Source organism: Anticarsia gemmatalis, chromosome 24 (assembly GCF_050436995.1).
Source record: "Anticarsia gemmatalis isolate Benzon Research Colony breed Stoneville strain chromosome 24, ilAntGemm2 primary, whole genome shotgun sequence".
Lineage (NCBI taxonomy): Eukaryota > Metazoa > Arthropoda > Insecta > Lepidoptera > Erebidae > Anticarsia > Anticarsia gemmatalis.
In genome coordinates this window covers 7,566,383-7,582,902 of record NC_134768.1, presented here as the reverse complement: position 1 = coordinate 7,582,902, position 16,520 = coordinate 7,566,383, and the positions used below count along the sequence as shown (strand labels likewise).

Below are 16,520 nucleotides of genomic sequence, written 5' to 3'. Positions count from 1 at the left end.
TTTATAATTTACTCGACTTTGCAAACATAGAATAATTTTCCGGGATATAAAGTATGTATCCTATGCGTTATTTGTTAATACCACCTTTAAATTGTTCATAAATTTCAGTCTACGCGGACAAAGTCGCGTGCTACCGCTAGTTACAGTTTCCAATATCTCGTTCGGCCCGGTATCGGTCATATTTTTTACAACACAAATCAAAGCAACCCGAAACAATTCGGCTTGTCCCAAATCCCAGGATATGTAACATCCATTTTATATCCAAAGTTGTAAACAAAACAAATCTGTCATGTTCCTCTTACATTTTACAGATATATCGGGCAAATAAATTCAGGCTCTTTATATTATACGATCTTTGCATCACCCTAAGGTAGACTGGTAGAAAATGCCTTTGGCATTAAGTCCGCCTGTATACATCTATGTATATGAAGTTTAAAAATCTATACTTATAATAAATCTGTAGAGAGGTCAATTCTGTACATTGAATATATTTAAAAAAAAATCAATGGGGGATGTTTAGTAACGGATACTGATACCGAATCTGCAATTTATAATTTTCTTTTCTGTCTGTCTGTCTGTCTGTCTGTCCTCCGTCTGTATGTGTCACTATCACGTAAAAACTACCGGATAGAATGCACTGAAATTTGGTATATCCATAGAATAAGTAGTGGAGCAAGTTTTAAGATACTTTTTACCTCATAAAATTGTTTAATTTTCTAGAAAATTGCAAATATGTAGTAAAAATCGTACACAGGTAACATAAAAATATAAGCGATAATTTTGGCACCACTCTTAAGCGCCGCTGTGGCGTATTGGTATATTGTTCCGTATTTAACCATTTTGGTGTGCGATCGAACCCCATCGGAGACAGTACTTTTTGTGACTGTTTTACGTTTCAAAGTACTTTTTAAACATTTTCTATGGATTTTGTTAAGATTTTTGTGGAAATTGAGATAAATTTTATTTCATAGTGCATTATTTTATTTGGGATCAAACCTCATCACCATACAATGACTTTTTGTGACTGTTTTACGATTCAAAATACTTTTTTAGCATTTTTAAACATTTTGGGTAGATTTTTGTATAATTTAATATTAATTTTATTTCATAGTGCATTATTTCAAATGAACCTGAGTTTACATATAGGTACACATAATAGATGGCGTTGCAATCCATTTTATTTCAAAGTGCATTATTTCATGTCATATGAACCTGAGTTTACACATACACATCATAGATGGCGTTGCAATCAATTTTACAACATGCACCAACCTTATTGGTTTTTGTTTTATTTATTTTTTTAATTTAATGTCAATCAAAATTTTTATGCAATATGTATCATATGACGGGATGATAGGTAAAATTAAATTATCTACAATGTCTTATGAATATAAAATAATGGTTAACGCGGCGTTCGCGCCGGCCGTATCATCGTAGATCCCTACATGATTTCGCGAGTGAAGAACTTTAGCGCGGTTCCATACGCGTACGCAGTACGCTACATAGCAGGTAGGTACGCGGGCGCCGACAGGAACATGAGAGAAGACGGGTACGAACAGAAGGATAGGTCAAAACGAAAAAGTTTTTAAAGCATTTGCATGTAGGTAGGTATATTATTTTGAAAGTATCTAGGTCTAAGTGAGCTGCAACGAATGCAACAGCACGACATTCACGCGAGCGGAGCCGCACGGGTCAGCTAGTAAATAAATAAAATGACTGCCTATTAGGGTGTTTCATTTTTCTGAAGTCGTGATTTTAATGTGACTTTGCACGGCCCCTGAGTCTCAATGGTACAAACAACATTTCAGTCAAATTTAATTGTGATTGGACAATATTTAAAGGTTGCACACATAGGTGACTTTTATCTTGATATAGCATAATTTCGAATTTTGTACCATAGTGTGCTAGGGTTTTTATTCTATAATTCTTATGTAGGATTATATTTGTTGCAGGTTAGTAATCTATTTTAAACATAGGGACTAAAAGAGGTACTTGGTTATTAGAAAAAGTGCCTATTAATGTTTTTTTAAGAGCTAGACTTCCTTCAAAAGAGCAAGTACTTTGGGTTAAATTATCACCGTAAAGAAATGAAACAAACACTCTCAAATGCCGCTAAATTTACCAATGCTAAATTCTAAGATGTGTGGACGAAAGCCAATAGTACCCTTGTAAAGAATTCATACACAACAATTTGAGACAAAGACTCTCCTATTCCAAGATTATTAGAAGAACAACGTGTGATAATGGTTACTTACATTCAAGGTATTCTAAGGGACGGAAACCATCCAAGAGAGGACTACAAAGAGTTGTTACAACTCTCACTCCCTTTATTTAGAAGGTTGAGCTGAAATCAACTTCAGTTTCAGAATTCCGTCAGGCAAGATCGATGACAAAAGCATAATATATTAGGTATTATACACTTAAAATTGTTTTTTTTTTTCACAATTGAACATATTTCAACGCGATTCGAAAGGAATGAAGAGAATAGATGATTTCGTCAGTCTCATATACGTCCGTTTGTGGCACGAGGCACCTGTAAGCCGATGGGCTCCTAGGCCTTGACTTACTAGATATATTAAATTCTTAGCCAGACGAAGGCAAAAGTGCTATTTCAGCGGCCAAAAGGCGTCTGGCATCTATCAGAAACAAACGTGTGACTGGCTTCTTTTGATGAACGTTTACGTTACGACGAAGAAGTTAAGGAATAGGTGCTTCAAAATTTGGAAATGGTACCCGCAGAACAAAAAGAATTGATGTGGTTGGAAGGTAAAGGACTGGACTTTAAAGAAACTATCACAAGCGATTTTGTAACCAAAAAAAAACAAAGAGTTTCTTCGAGTTGCTTGGAATCCACGATTTGACAGAGTACTGCAGTGATTTACTAAGGATCCAAGTAAATTTTCTGAAGGTGGTTATTAACATTGCAGAACGAGGAATAGTTCTAATATAAGAAAAGCGGTGAAAGACAAGCAACAAAAACAAATTTTGTTGATCGTAGTCAAAAATCACGGAAATGCCGTCACCAAGTGAACAAAAGCTGAGCTACCATCTTATAAAATTGTTTGATGCGTATTGTTTATCGTCAGTCACAATGTATATTAATTTAAGTATTCAAAGAATATTATTATTTAGAGTTTTGATTTCTAGTTTTTTTAATAAACGAGATGAATATTGATAGTTGAGTATTTTTCATACATTTTGAAAAGTGACCAAAGTGTGCAACCTCTAAATATTATCCAAACAGCTTGAAATTTGGTATACATACCTTTTACATGACTGAGATCTAAAAGGCGAGCAAAGTCTAGAAATATAAACAATTTAATTTTTTTGCCTTAGTAAGTGAAACACCCTACTGCCTATGTGCCCCAGTCGGTAGTTAATATGGCTGCTGATCATGTGGTCTAGAATTTGATTCCCCGGTTGGTCTTATCTAATTTAGCATATTTTTATTTTACTTAACTTTAGGCGTCTATAGAGAAGAGTAGCCCGAAGTATAGTAACGCGGCGGGTATATGGCAATAGGCTCGACTCCTGTTATATAGGACTAACGGCGAAACGTGTTTGTATGTATACAAAATTCTAAACATACATATATCGGTGATAATAAAATAAATTTACGTTACATATATTATATTCCCGTTTAATAAAAGGCTTACATCCCGCTGTTTTATTGCGAGAAAATCTCTTCTATCTTTTAACCAAGCAATTTTGCTGAGGAAATATTTATTACATGTTTGGAAAACACTTATTTATGTGTGACTTGATATATTGAGCTTTGGTTTTGATACCTGTTGCGCTACTTTATATACAATATCAATAAATATAACCTCTAAAACATTATCTAACGATAACAAGAAGTGCTAATTATAATGTCGCAAACGCGACGCGTATATGCTGCATACTGAATGAACAAATTGACTATTAAGGATCCTGTCTATTTGGACATAATGTTTGACAAAAAATGTGGCTTATCGTTCATTTCTTGGTAGTATAAGAAAAAGCAATAACGTTTCTTTACTTTGAAATAGAATAATTTTTACAATTACCAAATAATTTCGAATTGAACACTGACCAGTGCCCCCAGGCGGATTACGTTGGAACTAATTATTCCCGTAAATATTTTCAAATGGCAAATTGTTGATACTCTGTATCGAATGTGGATAATCGCGTTACAATATTGATGTGTCGGTATCAATGTGACTGCAAATTTTACAATTTAAAATACTCGTATACCTAGCTCATTGGAAATGTGGTAAACAGCTACATTATGTTGGAATGATTCCAGAAACAATGGGTTGCTGGAAATTTTGATTTTCAACTTGAAAATATGAGTCTCCCGGGATCAAGTCTGGCAGACCGTTAGCAGTTGAATTGTATTTGCACGTATAATATTTGGCATTTCATGCTGCAGTTTAAATCAGAAAATTTTAAGCGAAATATATTCTATTCATCTCTGTCGGTTGTACAGTTTATAATGTTTCTGCATTACTTTAGTCGTGTAATAACTGAGCGCAGGGGTCAAGCGTTCGATTCTCATAGATTCATAAATAGATTTAAGTTAGAATTAGAGGCTACTGCGCTGGCCTGGTTCTTCTCTGAACTGTTTTAGCTTTAAAGAACTTTTAGCGAGAAGGAAAGTTTCTTGACAATATTTTCCTGCGACTCAAATATTTTTGTGTTTTGTGCATGAGGTATAAGATGTATGTTTCAAATGAACTAAATCCAAAAAGATTATACATAAAAAGTAGTTTATTTACACATATTATGACTAAAAACTTATAGTAATACAATAATTATGTACAATTTTCTTTATATGTAATAAGGTCTAATTTGGTTTGACTTCATTATTTTCCTAAGGCTTTGGCTTGTCCCAGGACTCCGATGGCTGGACCAGCTTTGATGATACCATCGCGGACGTTGCGTCCGACCTTCTCCTGAAAATAGAAAAAAAAGTGTTGTTAGAAATATATACATATTTTTTGAATGTTTTTAATATGCTGTTTCCATTTCAAAGGGGACAGGACTAAACCAAAGCTTACTTATTAAAAGTTTGAAAGGTTTCCGATAAAAAATTAAGAAACTATCCTTTTTTACTCGACTCAAAAGTCAAATACAATCGCATACACTATTCTTCGCGTGCTATTGTTTAATTGGATGAGCGAGGCATATAAATGAAGAATCAATGTGATGAATCATGCGTGTGAAATCTACTTCACTGCCTTAAAAGAATAAGAAAAATTTAAATCTTACAATTTTCTTGAAGACCTTCCACCTAGGCTCTGGCGCCGCCGACACTACCGCCAAAGCGACAAAGCAAGCGAACACGAAGAACAAAACTCGTGAGAAATTCATTTTGTATATTTAAATTAAAATCTCAAAATTAGAGAAATTATATTTCAATGTTCACTTCGTTGCTACGACTCGATTGATGCTCTACTTGCTTGCATCCCGATTTATATACTTGTAAACCGACCAATACGACATGTAATTTTTAAAATATACACATAAGAAATTGAACTTTATGTCTACGCATTTAAGGATAATTTTTGCAGAGCACTTTGTGTTCAACTGTTTAAATAACTTTGTCTTGATAACGGTACTTGCTGTAGACAGGGAAGCCCCGGTAGTATGATCTTATTGAACTATAATACTCATTATCTCTTTGGATGAAATCATTCGAGATGCCTGAGAGGTCATTGCTTAAAATATGATAATGGATTTATAAGTTTTCTTTGTTGATTGTAGTAACAATTATTATTAGGTCGCGGAAAAAGTCTTTTCGCATTATAGTATGAATGAACTTTTTGGGTAGCTCACGAGCTCACTGAAAGAAACCTAATGAACCGTGTACTCATTTGTGATTCTTGAAGCCAAAGAGATTTTATTACAAGTTCATACATACTATAATGCGAAAAGACTTTTCCCCCGAACTTATATTTATATGATATCATTTAACAGTAAATCGTTAAAGATATAATTTATTCATTGCGTACAGATTATTCAGTACCAATCCCGGTTTAGAAAGAACTTTGAAACTCGTTTTTAAATTATTTCCCTATTACATTTTTCGTTTCCGTTTGTGGTTCAACATTTTTTTTCACGTACAATTTTTATTTTGTTATTGGTATAAAGGTAAAAATACATACAACATACATACAATAAATGTAAAGCTTTTGAAAGAAATCTTTGAGATACATTTCAGGAGTACTAGTAAAAGCGTGATTTGTCATTTCGTCGGTCTCAGATATTAGTCACAGTTTACGACGGCCATCAATCCGTTTCGTAGCAATCTTGAAGAGAACATTATTACTTGTCGACACTTTGCGACAAAATATCACAATTTTAATATACTTGACGGATAATATACAACATCAGTCATCTTCGTATTTCTAAGACACAAATCATCTTTTGGCAGATCACAGAAATATTTAACAAATTATTAAAGCTAAAAACATACACATATTTTAATTTATATAAGTAAAAACACTCCAAATCTGTAGAAATACTGTTACTCTCATTAAAAGTTATATCGGAAAAATTGCTACACCTCGAGGTGCTAATTAGAAAAGGCAAATATCACCTTAGAGGACCGGTTAGGAAGTTCATTAAAATTTTTTTTTGTCCATATTTGTCTAATTTACAATCTGTTCTACTGACTTAATAAAGAAATGACGCTTATGTTTATTTAGTTTAATCTTAACGAGATAAAATTACAAAAATACTTTGTTCAGATAAGACGGTTCTTTCCCGTTGAAACTTTCAGGTCAATCTTAGTTATCTCGGGTGAAGAAGATGAGCATAATTACTCAATAAACTAAGTTACCTACGCGACTCCGTTCGTGCACAAACTATCTTCCCACATGTCAGCATCTTCAGGTTGATTTTGAAAAAAAAATGATACTTTGATTTAATTTATACTAATATTATAAAGCTGAAGAGTTTGTTTGTTTGTTTGTTTGTTTGTTTGTTTGAACGCGCTAATCTCAAGAACTACTGGTCCGATTTGAAAAATCTTTCAGTGTTAGATAGCCCGTTTATCGAGGAAGGCTATAGGCTGTATATCATCACGCTATGACCAATAGGAGCAGAGTACCAGTAAAAAATGTTACAAAATGGGGGAAAATTATGACCCATTCTATCTGATGTGCGCAGTTCAGCTAGTTACTCAATAAACTAAGTAACCTACGCGACTCCGTTCGTGTCCAAACTCCCATCTTGTATTCCAGCACCTTGAACTGATTTTCGAAATAAAACTAACCTCCAATGAAATACCATTTATATTTTAGTAGCCTGTGTATATGAAGACCCTAACACTACACCAATTTAAAGGTCTAACAATGTCACCATGCTAATTAATTTAACCCATAAATGTCCCACTGCTGGACAAGGGTCTCCTCCCGTAATGAGGGAGAGGTTAGGCCTTGAGTCCACCACGCTGGCTAAGTGCGGGTTGGGGACTTCTTGCAAAATTTCATGAAAATTGGATTAGCAGTTTAGCTGCACAAACAGGTATTGGCATTCCTACCTAATTATGACCATAGTAAATGCATAACTATTTGCATTTACTATGCTTTAGTCTCTACATGTGCAGGTTGTTTGGAATTTCATGTATTTGGCATAAAATTGCATACAAATTATTGTATATAATGTAATTTCAGTGCTGTAAAATTAAATTGGTGTTGTGTTTGATACACGTGAATAGCGTGACTATTAAACGATCACATTTAACTGACGGATTTTAATTTGCTTCGTAGAAATTGAGTCCATGATTCCTGCGTGCTCTGGTAATCACCTTAACCATTGAGTAACGGAAGTTAGTTTATTGAAAACAACTGTTAATCCTTAAACCCTACGACACGTAGTCTCAATAAATGTTTACGACATGTTATCTTTTATTTCCTTATTTTTATTATTCTTTCTTTGAAGACGGGATAAAAACTGTATTGTTCAAATCTATACTAATATTAACCTATGAAAATATTTCTGTCTATCTCTTCTTCTCGCATAAACCACTGAACCGATTTTTATTAAATTTCGTACAAAGATAGTTTGAGACTCTAAAAAGGATATATGTAGAATAGTTTTTATTGCAGAATTCCGGGAACTGGAACAGGGATAAGTGGATTATATTTATGGTCCGGACGAAGTCGCGGGCCAGAGCTAATCAATTATAACAATATCTGGTTTAGGTAAAGACCCGAATATACGTAAATAAAATAAACATTTGCGACCTCATAGATAATTTTAACAGCTGAAAATATAAATGAGACATTGTAAATAAAAGACTTTTCCTTGTTATTGTTTGAGTCGTTCTTTGTTTTGTCGGTGAATTACCTCGTTTGCAGTTGTTTTGTATATTTGCATTTTATTGTTAGGTTTGCCGTTTTGTAAGGTAACTGACGCCACTTATTGCTATCGGATTGGTCAGAAATTTTCGGAGATCAAATTGATTGAATTTGGAGATCAATATTTCTGTTAGATGATATAATTTTCATGGTAGCTATAAACATTTCCCGAGTATATAAATTCTAGGTAAACTTAGGCTTTGAACTATTTTAGGTTCAAAATATCTTATCAATTTTGCAAAATGTATCCCTCAAACTACTTTTTATAGCAGTTGATAGGGGCCTTCTTCCCTCCCATAAACGAAAGCCCCCACCAATTAACTCCTCATCAACAAGAGATATTATCTCTTGTTGATGAGGAGTTAATTGGTGGGGGTCTTGTCAATTAGTGGCAGATCTTTTAAAAACAGGAAAAACATACATATATCTTTTCAGACATACAGTAAACATTCATAGGTATTTAAGTTACGTGCAGTATGATATAAAAGGCAAGGATTATTTCCTGGTCATCAAGGGACTTCACAGCTAAAAAAAACCTGCACCCATATTCAACACAGGTCACAATAAAACATTCTTATTTGTATGATAATGACACCTACGAAGGCAATTTGCAGGGCAGCCCCCGATGTTGATTCATTTACTACGAAATACTTGTAGTAAATGCTTAGATGAAGATTCATTGATGACAAGTAGTGGTACCTAATTAAAATAAAACTGCACGTTTGACTCAGTGGTTAAAGTAGTCATCTCGCTGCAATAACCGTAGCGCCGCGTGTGGTGGGTTCGAATCCAAGACAAATCTTTGTGTGATGAGCACGAGTATTTGTTCCGAGCCTGGTTGTTAATTTGTCTATGTATATAAGTTGTATTTAGAAGTATATAAGTATGTTTTTCAGTTATTTGGTTACCATAGAACAAGCTCTGCTTAGTTTGGAACAAAATCACCGTGTGTGAGTTGTCCAATGACATAAATTATTTATTTATTTAATATATATATCAAGTAGAATAAAAAGTCAAGGAATATTTCTTGGTCATCAATCTAAAAAAAACCTATATATTCAGAAGAGGTCACAGTTGATTAAATATTCTTCATTGTATGTTAATGTGACACACACAAAGAAAAGTTGCAGGGCAGCCCCCGATATTGAGTCATTTACTACGAAGCGCTTATAGTAAATGCTTTGATGATGATTCATTGAAGATATATACTAGTAGTCATATAGTTTTTTTAAGTTTTTGTTTTTTAATTTGAATGTATTTGTAACTTTTTAATATTCTTGTGTAGAGTAGATAATAAACTAAGGGTAGGACGTGGGTTCGATTCCCACACGGAACAATTTTATTTGTGAGATCCATAAGTAACTGTTTCGAGTCTGGTTGTATTTTGTGTCCGTTGATTGGATGAAATCAGTCTACCCAGTAAAAAGTTATGAGGTAACAAACAGGAACAAAAAAAATCATTGAGAACCTCCTCCTTTTTTGATAAAGATTATTAACCCTTGCAGTTAATAAATATTGTGTTTCACATTTTTTTAACTCTGCTTCTACATTTACCTAACAAAAATGCAGGAAAAAAGACGCAATCTAACTTTAAAACTAATCTGAAATTAAACTCGCTATTCCCGGAACATCTTTAAGTGTTTTCATCGAACATCGGAGATGAATACCTACTATAGAACGAGAGTTCATTATGATATAACCGGGGCTTCCCTCGAGTCAACGCTGAACGAACCGTTATCAACAAATTAAACATCTGCAATTCATTCTAGACTTAAACGAAAATAAACTTTATTGGTACGGAATAGGGTTTAAATTTGAATGAGATCAATATTAAAGTTTAACGTCGTATGAGTCGGTTTACAAGTATATAAATCGGGATGCAAGCAAGTAGAGCATCATTCGAGTTGTAGCAACGAAGCGAAAATTATAATATTCTTTCTCTAATTTTGAGATTTGAATTTAAATATAAAAATGAATTTCTCACGAGTATTGTTCTTCGTGTTCGCTTGTTTTGTCGCTTTGGCGACAGTGTCGGCGGCGCCTGAACCGAGGTGGAAGGTCTTCAAGAAAATTGTAAGTTTCTTTCTATCAATTACTTTTTTATTTCTGACATTTAATGGCAGTTACTTATTATAAAACACGCATAACTATATTAAGTATTTGACGGCCTCAGTGGCATAGCAGTTAAGTTGGGCGTCGTACCACTGCTGGTGTCGGGAGATCGTGGGTTCGATTCCCTCAGGGAAAGAATATTTGTGTTTTCCACTGATGGTGCGGTCCATAAGATATCCCATAATAAATATATAATATAATCCATAATAAATATATCCCTAAAATATTAAAATAATAATACAAATCACTAAACCAATGATTTATTTCTGCTTTTCAGGAGAAAGTCGGTCGCAACGTCCGCGACGGTATCATCAAAGCTGGTCCAGCCATAGGAGTCCTGGGACAAGCCAAAGCCTTAGGAAAATAATTCAGTCAAACCAAATTAGACCTTATTGAAGAAACTTTTGAGATTATTATTGTACATATTTTTAAGTATTAATTTTAATTTAAGTGCCATGATCTGCCTGCAATAAATGTTATTTACAAAATATTTCTGTTGTTCTGCTTTTCTACACAGTGGTTCTCATCACAAGCTATTGTTATAACAAAAAACATGTCTGGTTAAACAATTATTCATCCAGTTTTCCACACATTTTTGTCATTTTATAAAACATAGAGCTAATTTGGCCTAAAGTGAAATATCATATTGTTTTATACCCATTTTATGCATTATAGAGAGCTGATCAAAGTTCAGGATAGTATCCACTGAAATGCAAACAAAAAATTTGCTGTAAAACAATTTTGATGAAACAATTTGAAACAAATTAATACTAATAAAAAATGGTTCAGCGAGGTGTTGTGTATCTCAGTTCACAACTACTGTATGCTAGTTTGATAGCCACTATGCAGTACATTGCTACTGTAGTATAACGTATTAATCACCATATTTTGAGGAAAAGAGGCAATGTATCACAAAGACAATCAAATAGTTGTCAACTGAGATACACAATGGCCCTTTCCGGGTTCTAGTTATAATCTTTTCTATCTAACAAACAAGCAACTATCCAATACTTATATCCTACGCAGAATATCAACAAAGCCGTACATTTTCCTACAATCCAAACTACAGAACAAAATAACAAACAGTTTTATAAAACTCCAAGAAAGTAGTCCAATAGAATTGATATTATTTTCTATAGAAATTCAACGACCCAAGGAGCTTAGTGAAGCCTGGATTTGGTCAAAGCCGGATCTGAATTTCGACTCAAAATATCTGGAAAACGGAATAACGTAACTTGCTTATAAGGACTTCTCGGAAAATAGGTTTCCGTGGCACAAGTTTTTTTTAAAGTCCGGTAGAAGGATTTTTCGAATTTATGATAAATTTCGAAATTATGCCTGCTATGACTAAATATGTAGGCACGCAAAATTTAATATGCACTTCGCAATATAATTATGTTAAACCATGTCATAGAGGGTGAGGTGAACTATTGGAAACGTTTTATGACTAAGAACTGAACCTAAGAAGTCATGATTAGCAGTCTTATACAAACATATACAATATCACGCTTTTTTTTCATAGTGGTATGCAGAAACAAAAGAACGCCACTTGGTAGGATTCGTACAAACTACCCTTGCTTCATTCACATCCATACATCTTGTCATACAAGACCGCCGGTTACGGGTACTACAGTCTTATACCTCTACCATATCGTCTATACCACAGAGGCTTACTGCCCCATTAATAAATAAACACATTATTTCATCAATAAATCTTAGGGCGACCGTTTTATTTTGTTAAATAGGTGAGTTTTAAGTATTTCCAAATGTACAACTGTAGTGTAACTTTCAGTACACACTTAACCATTTAAACAGTATCATCTCCTTCGCTGTTCACTCGTAGTTAGCTATGGAGTCGATATTCAGCTTTTGTTACGAAAACGCCTAGCATGCATAGTTAGCAGCGATACGTTTTTAGCCGTTTCCTAGTAGATTATGGAAGGTTTAACTGCCTCTGTGGCGCGATCAGTAGTGTATGCGACTGCGAAGAGGTTTCAGGTTCGAACCCTTCCTTTCCTTCCGAAAGTTTTCTTTCAGGTATGTTGTAAGATTAATTAAAATCATGAGATATGCTTAAAATATAATAATTTATTGACTGCAGAATGAGTATTACAATTATAACTTAAAACATAATTATATTTAACTAATTTGGGTAGATATTTATTTTCCTATCGCCTTTGCCTCGCCCAGGACTTGAACTGCAGGCCCCGCTTTAATGATACCATCACGAATGTTCTGGCCAACTCGTTCCTGAAACAAAAAAAGAAACAATTTATTTAGATATACTAAAAGCATATCAAGTTTCATAGCCAGTAGGTATGTGATAAATTGGCAATCCTTATAAATTCAGAATACTAAAATATCCAAGTTTGAAACAATTCATGAATAACAGTTTAATATTACTCAAATGACAGTTCTTTTATTTTATAAAATAGTATTAAAAAGTTCAAAATCTTAGATAATTAGCTACTAAACATGACAATGCAACTTGACTACGGAAGGGAATAATAAAACACTGCAGAAATCAACAAACGAACACCTAAGTAAAGATTCAAATTAAGTACAGAACTTACAATTTTCTTGAAGATTTTCCATCTAGGCTCAGGCGCTGCCGACACACTCGCCAAAGCGACGAAACAAGCGAAAACGAAAAACAAAATCCTTGAGAAATTCATTTTTGAAATTGAAATATATTAATTTCACTTTTTAAAATATCTTAATCGAAATCACACTACAGTGGATATGATGCGAATGATGCTCTACTAAGCATCATAACTTATTTATACCAACTTCCGAAGATGAAAACAAAATTATATTTACAGTTATTAAAATATGTTTTGTACGAGTTCAGACCTTACGCTCTTAGAAATAAAGTTCAATAGTTTGATTTAAAATGGCATATAAGTGGTGGTTTCGATAAGACGTCTCGCTTAATTGGTATTAGGAATGAGGGAACTACCGGGACGTCGTGTGTGATTGAACTTAAGTTCATCAACGAGATGTTTATTTTTATGACTACAGATAATTCTTAGCGGGTCATAGAATCTAGAGTGACTTGAGATAAGCTCTCTAAGATGCATACGCATTATATTTTCATGATTCTATCACGGTTTATAGTTTGTTTATAGACTTACTCGCTTCTATCCGGGTCTTCGTCTGCGTGAAAACATGTTTCGGTTTATTTATTTTAAAATTCATATATACAGGGTGTCCCAAAACTCAACGATAATCCGAGACAGGATGAAAGGCCAAGTCATACCGGTTCTAGGAAAAATAAAAAAAAAATTCATGTCACTTAGTTCAGCCATAATAGACATTTTAAAAAAAGTTGAAATTCCACACCCTTGCTCGCATTTTCAAGTCCTGTAATCACCAATGTCACAATTTCGCTATGTTTTTTTGAATTTCGTGATCTTCATTAAATATGCTATTAATCGTAAAACAAATTAATGCATAAAACATTGTTAATTTAATAAAAAAAGTTAAGTTTTAGTGAGTCATAGTTCACAAAAATATCTTTAGTTAACTTTGACGCTTCATATTGAAAAATATGTACTACACTACCTTGGCAAGTTATTTCAAAAGTTGGCGCATTTAATCAAGATTTCAAAATGGTGCAACACTTGCCACTTTTCTTGCCATTAAAAATGTTATTTTTATTTAAACGAAGAGTATCCCCGCAGGTGGATCGGACGCAGTGGTACAATTTTATGGCCTCCTCGTTCCCCCCATCTAAATCCAGTAGATATTTTTTACTGGGAATGCATAAAAGAAAAAGTTTATCCAAAATCAATACAAAATCTATCAGAACTTCGCCAGAAAATTGACACAACGTCAAAGGAAATAAATGCAAGGAATTTTGATTGACCAGTGCAAAGGTTATTTGTAAGGCGTTGCAGAGCCTGTATTCGTGCCAGAGGAAAGCAATTCGGAATTACTTTAGTTGAAGGAGAATAATTAAATAAGAACGATGGTTCGTTCATTGTTTTTTTTTAAATTATTATTACTTATTATGTTTATTACATTCAATATTAGTTATGGACTGACTCAATTTCCTCTTTACTACAAATAATTGCTTCCCTCTGGCTCGAATACAGACTCTGCAACGACGTACAAAAGATCTTTTCACCAGTCAAGCAAAATTCCTTGCATTTATTTCTTCTGACGTTGTGTCAATTTTCTTGCGAAGTTCTGATAGATTTTGTATTGATTTTGAATAGAATTTTTATTTTATGCATTCCCAGTAAAAAATATCTATTGGATTTAGATCGGGGGAACGAGGAGGCCATAAAATTGTACCACTGCGTCCGATCCATCTGCGGGGATACTCTTCGTTCAAATAAAAATACCATTTTTAATGGCAAGAAAAGTGGCAAGTGTTGCACCATTTTGAAATCTTGATTAAATGCGCCAACTTTTGAAATAACTTGCCAAGGTAGTGTAGTACATTTTTTTTCAGTATGAAGCGTCAAAGTTAACTAAAGATATTTTTGTGAACTATATATATTCGCTTAGCCTTTGTTCCAAACTGTGTTGGAGTCGGCTTCCAGTCTCACCGGATGCAGCTGAATACCAGTGTTTTACATGGAGCGACTGCCTATCTGACCTCTACAACCCAGTTACTTAGGTATTAACACGATACCCTTCGGTAAGACTGGTTGTCAGACTTTCAAGCTTCTGACTACTGTTAACGACTGTCAAAGATCTTCGAAAATGACAGCCGGGACCCACAATTTAACGTGCCTTCCGAAACACGGAGAAACTCGATATGTTTAGGATGGTCACCCATCCACGGAACAACCTCGGCAAGCGTAGCTTAACCTCAGAGATCGATCCGTGCGGCTGTTGTAAACTAAGCCACGAGCTGTGAACTGTGACTCACTAAAACTTAACTTTTTTTTATTAAATTAACAATGTTTTGTGCATTAATTTGTTTTACGATTAATAGCATATTTAATGAGGATCACGAAATTAAAAAAAACACAGCGAAATTGTGACATTGGTGATTACAGGACTTGAAAATGCGAGCAAGGGTGTGGAATTTCAACTTTTTTGAAAAGTGTCTATTCTGGCTGAACTAAGTGACATGGAATTTTTTTTTATTTTTCCTAGAACCGGTATGACTTGGCCTTTCATCCTGTCTCGGATTATCGTTGAGTTTTGGGACACCCTGTATACATGGTGTATATAGGCGGACTTAATGCCAAAGGTATTATCTACCAGTCTACCTTAGAGTGATGCAGAGATGGAAAGAAGTAGGTGTTTAAAATAAATTATTGTTTGTGTTAGTCCAAATAAGCTTGTAATTCAGGCGTCCATAGCCATTTGCTTTCACCGGCTGGTATAAGATTTGTGGGTTAAGCAACAGTTGGCGCGGTCATTCTATAGATGGGTGAAAGGATAGTGGTATTTGAACTGGCGTCTTCGTGCTTCGGAGGGCACACGTAAAAAGTCGGTCCCGGTTGTTGCCTACTGAAATAACAGTCGTTAAGCCACAAAAAAATTTCAGTAATATTTATTCGAAAGAATACAAGCATTCTACTATACGTTTGCGTTTAAAATATAGTAGGTTCTCAGCTATGCAATGGTAAAAGTGCTTGACCTAATAATATTATTGGACAGAGGAGTGGTTTAAATTTTCAGGCCATTATTATTGTATTAATACCAGTAAGTAGGTATGTGATTTCGAATCATTTGCTATTATGTAGATTTTGTTATGCTTCTTCTTTCAACTTTACTTTGAAAGATAACTTTTTAAACACTTCCCGTAGTTTGGTCCCATGAGCTTTTTGAAAAAGTGCATGATTTATTTACACAGAGGTAACTTTCGTGAAGAAATAAAGAGAGATGTTTATATTTGGATCTTGTGTAGCAAAGCTTACAGTTTCTGAAAAATGCACAATCCCAGATCGTACCGTTTTGGTCCAATTTACATTTTTGAAGTAATCTTCTGAATGATGGTAACTTGAATAGGTAACTTCTGTCTATTACGCTTTCTTACGAAATATCAGCCTAGCCTTTCTCCAAACTATGTCGGAGTCGGCTTCCAGTCCCACCGGATGC

At 34.2% G+C, this 16,520-nt stretch overlaps 3 protein-coding genes across 3 annotated transcripts; 1 reads left to right on the top strand and 2 right to left on the bottom strand.

Annotated features, from left to right (window-relative positions):
- Positions 1 to 4,731: 4,731 nt before the first annotated feature.
- Positions 4,732 to 5,431, bottom strand: LOC142983606 (hyphancin-3F-like). The gene is made up of 2 exons (XM_076130575.1): positions 5,251 to 5,431; positions 4,732 to 4,934 (listed from the first exon to the last, which is right to left on the bottom strand). Exons 1-2 carry the CDS (start codon positions 5,350 to 5,352, stop codon positions 4,845 to 4,847), a joined length of 192 nt encoding a protein of 63 aa, XP_075986690.1. The 5' UTR covers positions 5,353 to 5,431; the 3' UTR covers positions 4,732 to 4,844.
- A 4,810-nt stretch (positions 5,432 to 10,241) lies between these two features.
- LOC142983484 (hyphancin-3F) lies at positions 10,242 to 10,947 on the top strand. The gene is made up of 2 exons (XM_076130395.1): positions 10,242 to 10,418; positions 10,735 to 10,947. Exons 1-2 carry the CDS (start codon positions 10,317 to 10,319, stop codon positions 10,822 to 10,824), a joined length of 192 nt encoding a protein of 63 aa, XP_075986510.1. The 5' UTR covers positions 10,242 to 10,316; the 3' UTR covers positions 10,825 to 10,947.
- A 1,578-nt stretch (positions 10,948 to 12,525) lies between these two features.
- Positions 12,526 to 13,213, bottom strand: LOC142983607 (hyphancin-3D). The gene is made up of 2 exons (XM_076130576.1): positions 13,031 to 13,213; positions 12,526 to 12,707 (listed from the first exon to the last, which is right to left on the bottom strand). The coding sequence occupies exons 1-2, from the start codon at positions 13,130 to 13,132 to the stop codon at positions 12,618 to 12,620; spliced, it is 192 nt and encodes a 63-aa protein (XP_075986691.1). The 5' UTR covers positions 13,133 to 13,213; the 3' UTR covers positions 12,526 to 12,617.
- Positions 13,214 to 16,520: the final 3,307 nt, after the last annotated feature.

What these genes read in the sequence shown, in the direction of transcription:
- LOC142983606 (XM_076130575.1), bottom strand. Translation starts at nt 5,352, where the DNA reads ATGAATTTCTCACGAGTTTTGTTCTTCGTGTTCGCTTGCTTTGTCGCT. An exon ending in GGAAGGTCTTCAAGAAAATT is followed by an intron (nt 4,935 to 5,250) that starts GTAAGATTTAAA and finishes TTCTATTTTCAG; the next exon opens with GAGAAGGTCGGACGCAACGT.
- LOC142983484 (XM_076130395.1), top strand. Translation starts at nt 10,317, where the DNA reads ATGAATTTCTCACGAGTATTGTTCTTCGTGTTCGCTTGTTTTGTCGCT. An exon ending in GGAAGGTCTTCAAGAAAATT is followed by an intron (nt 10,419 to 10,734) that starts GTAAGTTTCTTT and finishes TCTGCTTTTCAG; the next exon opens with GAGAAAGTCGGTCGCAACGT.
- LOC142983607 (XM_076130576.1), bottom strand. Translation starts at nt 13,132, where the DNA reads ATGAATTTCTCAAGGATTTTGTTTTTCGTTTTCGCTTGTTTCGTCGCT. An exon ending in GGAAAATCTTCAAGAAAATT is followed by an intron (nt 12,708 to 13,030) that starts GTAAGTTCTGTA and finishes TTTTTGTTTCAG; the next exon opens with GAACGAGTTGGCCAGAACAT.